Raw genomic sequence first — 8,872 nt, 5'->3', positions numbered from 1 at the left:
TATTTTTGTTGTTTTAGTTTTACTTGATTGTTTTATATTTTTAATGGATTTGTACTTTGCTCATACAGCTAGACATGGAATCGTCTAGAAAAGCAATAAACAAAAATGACGTCAATTTAGTGAGTCAAATCCAAATTTCTATATACTGTATTTAAAATAGACAGTTGTGATCAAGACCCTTTGACTGTGGTTTGGATCAGATGATCATTATCACAAAGCATATTAATTTTATTTATTTATAAATAAATACAGAAAATTCACCTACTGTATATAGCTAAGAATTGATACAGACTTAATACCGTAACATATCCTCTTCGTCATCATCACCATGTTTATTTTTTCTTAGTTTTCTCCTCTTTGATCATATGACTGAATGAGTGCAAATATTGGTTGAAGATCCGGAATGTCCGGACACCAGACAGAAGAGCTGTTTGAATTTTTTGGAATTCAGAAAATTAAAATAGCCCTTTCATTCCCGATAAATGCCGCCCCAAACATAAAGACCCTATAATTTTTAAAAAATGTATAATTTCGCACTCAACAACTGCTACTTGACCGATAGCCGCTTTTCTCGTTCTAAACGCGCATAACTATTTTGTTTTACTTTCAAAATGCCACTATTTTCATCTGAATAGGCCGGGATTCAAGGCAGCAATCAACCCGAAGGAACTACGAGTTCCATCTTGCAATGCTTCAGTTTTTATCGCGACATTCTCTCGGTTTTTCCGCTCTCCACCTTGTAGTTGAATTCTCACCTCTGCAAATGCATACGTAGAAGTTTTCGGATTCTATATTTTGCATCACAGATGTGTTAGGAGAGGGGTGTGAACTGGCTTTGCTGGAAACAAAGGGACGGAGAAGACGTCGTGTTCGGATTGTTCTCTTCCTGTTTACTGCGGGGGAAGTCTCGGGGAATTAAGTGAATTTGCACTAAGCAACCCAGCGTAGGTTGTGGAATTCTGTAGAAACGTTCTTGGAACGTAGTTTCGCAGCCTTCAGAAAACTTGCTTCTGCATGCCTCACAGTCGGCTGCAAGACTAAGAAAGCGAGTTTTCGTGCCTCTCCATATCAGCTGATGGACAATTGATTGAGGAGGAAATCCGTTTGCCCCACGTCCGTCTCATTTCCCCTTGCCGGTACTGTCCGCTGACCGACGTCTAGCGCAAAGAGGAAGAAATAATGCTTGAGGTGAAGAAAGAAGCCTTTGGTGAATTGCCTCTTGGCGGAGGAACCGTGGAAAAATTCCTGCTCGCATCCGACACGGTCAGAGTGGAAATCCTATCCTTAGGCTGCATAATCACCTCCTTGAAGACTAAAGACAGAAACGGAAAATTTTCAGATATTGTTCTAGGCTTTGATCATTTGGAAGGTGGGTTTGGTTGAACTTTGTAAGATTATTACAAAGGGGGATTCTAATTTGCTTTCAATTAGATCGTTAATGTGCTTTTTTGAGGTTCCCCCTAAACCAGAGGTCTTCGAACTTGGCAACTTTAAGACTTGTGGACTTCAATTCCCAGAATTCTCCAGCCAGGCTGGAGAATTCTGGGAGTTGAAGTCCACAAGTTTTAAAGTTGCCAAGTTTGGGGACCCCTGCCCTAAACCAAGAGGAGGCCTAGCACACAAATTTTAGCAGTTTCGGTAGAACCAGTGACCTGACACCTGATCTCCAAGAGAAAGCCCCATCTATCAGTAGAGGCATAGGGAGAATCTGCAGCCTTGGGTTACTAGATATAATTGCTGTAGATGCGATCGAAGGTATTTTTATGCAGGGGAAGGGAATTCATAAAATAGAGTCAAGTGTGCCTGAATACTAGATATGAGTCAAAGTTGAAAGAGGAATTAAACAAGACAGGGAATCCTGGTCTTTTCAGGTGCATTTCAGTTACATTTCATTCCCATTGCATTTAAATCATTGAAGGTTTTTCACAAGTAGTTGCCTAATTGAGTTTGTTTTCATTTATGGAAGGAACCAGCCCCCAAACTCTTCTTACCTCACAGATGAGTAACAAGCACTGAAGTTCTTGTTTTGAAATGCTTGACTTCACAAATTTAAGGAACAAATTGCTGTGGTTTCTTTGTGCTTGGTTTCATAAGAATCTAGTAACATAATTGAGAAATAGAATACTTCCCCTTACACAGCTCTCTGTTCTCTATTAAGCTTCTCTATTAAGCCACATTCAGACAACCAGTTAAGTATTAATAGTAGATTAAGAATAATAGACGTGCGCCCCTGCTGGTTGTCTCCCTGTTATGCATCACTCTTTAACAATTTTTGTTATGTAAGGCAGCATTTGCCACATTAATTCAGAGTAGTTGCCATATGGCACAAACTCCAACAGATAGTTAAGACTGCAGAGAGAATAATTCCAAGCACAGAACACCTGTATATTGCACAGGTCAGAAGGAGGGCTGAAAAAAAATACCTCCAGACTCCTCATATCTTGGACATAAACTGATTCAACTCCTCTTGAGATGGTGCTACAGGGCACTGCAGGACAAAACAAGTAGATGTCCCAAAGGTACTTTTTCAAAAGCCAACTAAACTTTCTTTGTTTTTATTTCAAGACATATTGCTTCTCATCCAAGAAGCTTCTTCAGTTCCTTTTGAAAAAGCACCTTTGGGACCACCATGATCTGGACTACTGAGGTTTTTCCCTCAGACTATCTTTCTGCTGAATACCTAATTCTGACAGTAGTATCTTATGGGTATTTACTCAAGTAGCACGGCTGTAGCATTATTATTTATCCATTTTATTATCCTTCTTATTTATTTATTTATTTATTATTGTTGTTGTTGTTGTTGTCATTCTATTGCTTTGCATGTACACTGAGAGCTTCTCCACCTGAGACAAATTCCTAGTGTATCTAATCACACTTGGCCAAATAAAGTATTCAATTCAATATGTGGTTTGAGGAAATTGATATGTGAAATCAAAGCCAGCCACTAGTTTTAAATTTCGGTTCCTGCAAGCTTACAGTGTCAACTACCCCTATTTCAAATAGTTGTGACAGGTAAACCTTGAAGTCTGGTTGAAGTCCCATCTACAACAGGTGGTAAGACCACAATATATATTATCACATTTATTTACTACAAAGACTTGAAGTGTATGGGGAGAACAATCTGCATAAGACCTAAGTTAGTCAACAACTTCCCTATGGATGAGTTCAGTTCACAAATTGGTATGGTCCAGCTCTTTTAATTAACGAAACTATAGTAAATTTTAGAAGAGTGTTTCCTTTTCACAGGAAGATAAAAAGGCTGATATCTTTTGCAGATAGATTGCTGTTTCCCTTTGCTTAACTATCCATCTAAGCTTGAAAATTAGAGAAGGAAATCAAAGGTTGCAGAAATGTCACAGTCATTTCCGAACCAATTATTTCCAATTATATTGACTACAACCCCATTGACCCCATCCACCACAGCCAATTGCATTCACATTGTTTGGGTATCATGAAAATTATAGCCCAATACACTTGGACAGCTGTGGGCATTCTGCCCATCCTGAAGTATGTGGTTATCAATCAGCAGTTCCCATATTGCGTGTTGGAGATGGGAATATTTCAGAGTCTAGTAAAACAGAGCCTGAAACATATTTTGGCTAACTACTGTTGGGGGCTTTAGTGACTAAGTCCATAAGAAGCTAAATAGCAAGGTAAATATTTTTTGTGGACCATGAGGAATGAAACATTTATGTAAGCTTCATTAATGATATCTGAGGGAAGTAGTCCATAAAAACATATCCCAGAATTATTAGGTTGTTTTTCTTGAACCAGATTATCATAACTGCACTACTAGAAACAGAATTGTATTTTGATCATCTTTCTTTTGCAATGACTGGTAGCAACTGTGGTTTTCTATTGCAAGAGAGACAGCTTCATTCTTTCACAATGATTAACAAATATATTTTTGTCCCCTATCACGTTTATTACACACCGAAGTGAGTTTAATGCAGAAAAGGGGCTCATTACTGTTCTTAAAATTATCCTAGCATTATTTATAATTAATACATAAATTGACATTTTCAAAGAGAAGATTTCAAATGCTTAATGTTAACCTTGTAAAGAGTGTTTATTTTTTATCATTTTTAGTTGTTTTGATACAGTTTCACAAAACAGCTTGTCACAAAAATGGTATTGTTTTTAATCTCCAATTTGATTCACAGTCTGAGACTGGTAAAAAAAATGTTATTGTTATCATCATCATCATCTCCCTTGATTCCTAACCATTTTTGGTTGAATCCAGGCAACAATATTGCAGAGAAGATGATAGATGGCATTTTTTAATCAATAGAACCCAAAGTGTGCCAACCCTGCTAGACTAAAATGGCTGTGCTGACACTATGGGAGATGGGACAATCCCTCAAGTAACCAGGCATCTTGTACCTGGAAGAAAACTGGCAAGCAGTGCAGTTAATGAACCAGAGGTTTTACATGGGCATACCAAGGCATGCCCTTCACTCCCACACTGCTACATTTCAAACGTACACAGTCCCCAAGCATTAGGACAAAACCTGAAGAGTTTACTTGGCCAGTTGGGGTTGTAATATATAATTGAGCATCAGATAATGAACTCCAAACCAGCAAATGTCCTCATCTAGCAGTTTCAAGTATCTGAACTTGAAAAGGTGAGAAGACAGAATACAACCCTGTATTATCGCACAAAGAAGAGGCCTACGGAGCGATCTCTCCCGCTCCAACACCACCACTAGAATCAGTTCTGGAGAAAGGAAGAGAATCAACTAAAAAAAAAACCTTCAAAGCAAACTTGTGTAAATGAAAATGTGCTTTTTCTGGAGTGAGGCACAGGAGGCTCCAGAGAATGTATTTTTTTCTTGTCATTTCTTTGACTTACATTCATATACAGTATAGGACTGCTGTTAGTCAAAAACACACACTTCTGTTTACTGTGTGTGTGTGTGTGTGTGTGTGTGTGTATTATAGAGGGGTGCTAAATTAAGCTGGAAATGAATGGTCCAAATATGTGGATCTGAGCTCAATAAGACTGCAGTACACCACATTACCAGGCAGCAGGTGTCTCAATCTTACAATCTTAAGCTGTATGGAGTTTAACTCCCAGAATTCCCTAGACAGAATACTGCCTAAAGAATTCTGGGAGTTGAAGTCCACATGCTTAAAACTTCCAAGGTTGATAAACACTGTGTAGCAGTTCTGTGCACAGAGCTCTCTGCAGTCATGGCATTGGTACTTCCATTGAAATAAACAGATAAATCTTAATAAATGAGTCTCTTCTTTCATAAACTATTGCTCAATTAGGATTTATTGGGTTACACACAAAAGAAAGAATACTCTCAGCAGGCTTTTAAATCTCAGTAGCTTTACACTGAATTCTAAAATGTATATTATCCTGTTCAGTGGTGAAATTCAATTTCTTTTACTACTGGTTCTGTGGGCGTGGCTGGGTGGGAGCGGCAGGGGAAGGATACTGCAAAATCTCTATTCCTACCCCACTCCAGGGGAAGAATACTGCAGAATCTCCATCCCCTCCCAATCTGGGCCCAGCCAGAGGTGGTATTTACCGGTTTTCCAAACTACTCAAAATTTCCGCTACCGGTTCTTCAGAACCTGTCAGAACTTGTTGAATTTCACCCCTGATCCTGTTGCTCTCTTTTATTCTCTTTCTTAGGTTACCTCAGCAAGCATCCTTATTTTGGAGCTACCATTGGACGGGTTGCTAACAGAATTGCCAAAGGGAAATTTACAGTGGAAGGGCATGAATACCAACTGGCCATCAATGACGGCTCCAACAGTTTGCATGGAGGAGTCAAAGGGTTTGACAAGGTAGATCTGCTAGTGAATAGTTAATGATAAATTAGACAGATGTTTTTTTCTGGGTTTTTTTCTCTTCATTGTGTGGAATAATCAAGGTGGATCTTATTTTGTTAGGTAATAGTGCCAGATACAGTGTATACAGGCAACTATAGCAATGCAAGTTCCTACAAATCCTTTCAATCAAAATTCACACAAAATTGATACGTGTCTAAACCCTTCCATGTCTAGTAAGGGAGTTTATGATGGCCAGTGGGTTGAAGATCTGAGAGAAAGCAACTTCTCTCCCCTTATGTTTGAATAGCAAGGGAGGCTTTTGTTCTTAGACTCTTGCCAAGAGCAGTAGCTATTTGTGGGGTGAGATTTGTGTGGGTGGAGTTCCAGTATCCCCATTTACTCCTATTTTACACTTCTATTCTTTGGCCAGTTGCTTATCCCTTTCCTTTTGTTCCATAGTTCTTATGTTCATTGAGATGTCTTTGATAATGGACTTTATGAAAGGCCTATTTATTTATTTCATTGATTTATACATTACCCATATCACCATAAGTGACTGGGTAGTTGAAAATCTAAGATTTTCTTTTTTGAAAATCCTTAGGAGATGATGTCAATTGGCTTGTTCTTGCATATATGTTTATTAACATTCTCAAAAAAAAACCTCTAATAGATTAATTAGACAGGGACTTTACCTTAGTGAAACCATGTTGTGTATCCTTGAACAAGGCCTGTGTCTTCAAATGTTTGGTAATTTTATCTAGCAACGTCCACTATTTCCCCCCAGAATAGATCTTAAGCTGACATGCCTGTAATTCCCTAGATCACTCTTCTAAAAATATAGAACAGGTTGCCTATATTACATAGCAGATCCACAGTCTCAGCTTTAAGCAACTTAATAACCCTTGGATGGATGACAGCATGGTCTGGTGAGTTGTTGATATTCAGTTTGTTAGTAAGACATTCTCTTGTCACCATTATATCTTTCAGTTCATCTAATACCCTCCCTGAGAACAGCTGAACTTCATTTGTATTTCTTTTGCCAGAGTTTATACTCATTTGTTTTTTCATTAGGACAGTTCTAATGAAGAAAAGTAAAGAAAGCTATGAGGCCCAAGAAACAAATGATTCTTAAATCAATCTTTTTTCTTGGGCCTCATAGCTTTCTTTATTGTGCTACTCTATCATGCACTCTCATTTTGGGGCCATTTTCCTAAATTTATGAATACATTAGGCTTTCTCTTTGGGTTTCCTTTTTATCAGCCTTCTAAATTTTGAAGTCAAATATGATTATGTTTTTTAGGTTATTGCTTCTCTACAGGTGAATTTTATTTCATTATGGTCACTTTCCAATATGTTTTGAGTACATATATTTCTCTCATAACCCTATTACTCAATGTTTTATATTTTAAATTTTGAGCACTATTTAAAAATAGGTCTATTATTGCCCCCTTCTCATTAGTTGTATGACCAACTGCTCCAGCTCATGTATGTTTTTTCAATATATTCTAAACACAGTATGCTTTATATCTGGTAATATAACTGATACTGTTTTATTTTGTTACTAAAAACAAACATTGCTAACATTTTGAAATTCATTTACCTTTAGTTATCCTGTTTTCCTAGTTGAATCAAATATTTGTAATATTTTAAAAATTGAACCCACGACTGTATTATATTAAAACACATATTAATTAAAATACATTAAATTATCTTTATCTTTTATCATTTAATACCTTTAAAGGCTATGCATTTCTCAATATGTTTGTAGACTTCTTTATGTTCTACCTTGCTTTAAAAGTTTTTGTTTAGAAAATTGCCTTCTTCACCAATTGGATTTGTCCATTGGCTCAGAATCTTCCCTCTGATGGGAGAAGACTTCATCTATTAGAGACTATTTCATTGTCTGGGAGTAGAAAACAATTGAGTAAAAATCTCAGGACCTATATTTAGAATAAGTAATCTCTTTCAGGTGTCTGTACAGATACCAGAGCTTTTCCCAGTATGTTGCCTTCAGTTACATATAATTTGTTGCTGATTTGAAATTTGAGAGGTCTGAACACATTTGGGCAGTATTTGAAAACTGGTCCAGTCAATGTTGATTTATTTATTTTTTAAGCTCATCAAATTGTATTTTAGGCTATCTGGTTGCCTGAAATCCTGCCAGATGGTGTCCACTTCTTCAGAATAAGTCCAGATGGTGAAGAGGGATATCCTGGTGAGCTGAAAGTGTGGATATCATATACACTCAAGGATGGGGAGTTAACAATTAATTACAGAGCTCAAACTAGTAAGACTACACCAGTCAATCTAACAAACCATGCTTACTTCAATCTTGGAGGTCAGGTAAGTGAGTTTCATAACAATCACTGATGTTGGCAAGAACAAAAGAAACAGATCCTACATTTTTAACTGCTGAAGCCCTTGTCTATATAGAGTTATTTTTCATGTCTCTGCTGAAATCTACTACAGCAGGGTGCAATCGGATGTCAGTCAAACCCAATTGCATTGTGGGCCGTACCATGACATATCGGAATTGTTTTTGGCCCTTGCAGAGCTAGGGTGGGCATGGCCTGCATGGGCTATATCTGGCCTCGGGGCTGTGTGTTTGATACCCCTGTACTACAGTAAGCAAGGGAGTTGTAGCATCTATTGATCTTAAATCATGAGAATAGATCCTTTGGGGAATCTATTTTTTGGGGGGAAAACATCCCAAGTTGGATAAAACATTTTCAGTTTTACATTTTGGAACATTTTGAATTTGGCTGTGAGGCAAATTTGAAAACTATACATGTAAATTGTGTTAAATATTGCAATGTGTACAAAACTATATTTAAAACTCTCCCGACAAATTCCCATTCAGATTAAAAAAGTTGAAATTATCAATGGTAATTTGCTATAATGATATAAATAGCAATTATATTATTTTTATAATAAAATGGTCCCCAATTGTGGCCATTCAGCAACCATTTTAAGTTATGGTGCTGAAGGAAGGGACATGTGATTGGTCTTCCAAGTTTGATAACACTTTCTTATAAGTGGTTTTGGGTAATGAAAAAAAAAGCTTGGGAAGCACTGTTATAGGGGTTGA

At 37.3% G+C, this 8,872-nt stretch overlaps 1 protein-coding gene across 1 annotated transcript in view; it reads left to right on the top strand.

Annotated features, from left to right (window-relative positions):
* Positions 1-220: 220 nt before the first annotated feature.
* GALM (galactose mutarotase) overlaps positions 221-8,872 on the top strand; it is a 20,565-nt gene continuing 11,913 nt past the window's right edge. Inside the window, exons 1-3 of the mRNA XM_032216364.1 lie at positions 221-1,369; positions 5,645-5,799; positions 7,921-8,127. Of these exons, the coding sequence (XP_032072255.1) occupies positions 1,180-1,369; positions 5,645-5,799; positions 7,921-8,127 (552 nt within the window). The 5' untranslated portion in view covers positions 221-1,179. The remainder of the gene's footprint in view (positions 1,370-5,644; positions 5,800-7,920; positions 8,128-8,872) is intronic.

Source organism: Thamnophis elegans, chromosome 4 (genome assembly GCF_009769535.1).
Source record: "Thamnophis elegans isolate rThaEle1 chromosome 4, rThaEle1.pri, whole genome shotgun sequence".
NCBI lineage: Eukaryota > Metazoa > Chordata > Lepidosauria > Squamata > Colubridae > Thamnophis > Thamnophis elegans.
Note: the sequence above shows the minus strand (reverse complement) of the source record. Positions and strands in the feature narration are given on the sequence as shown.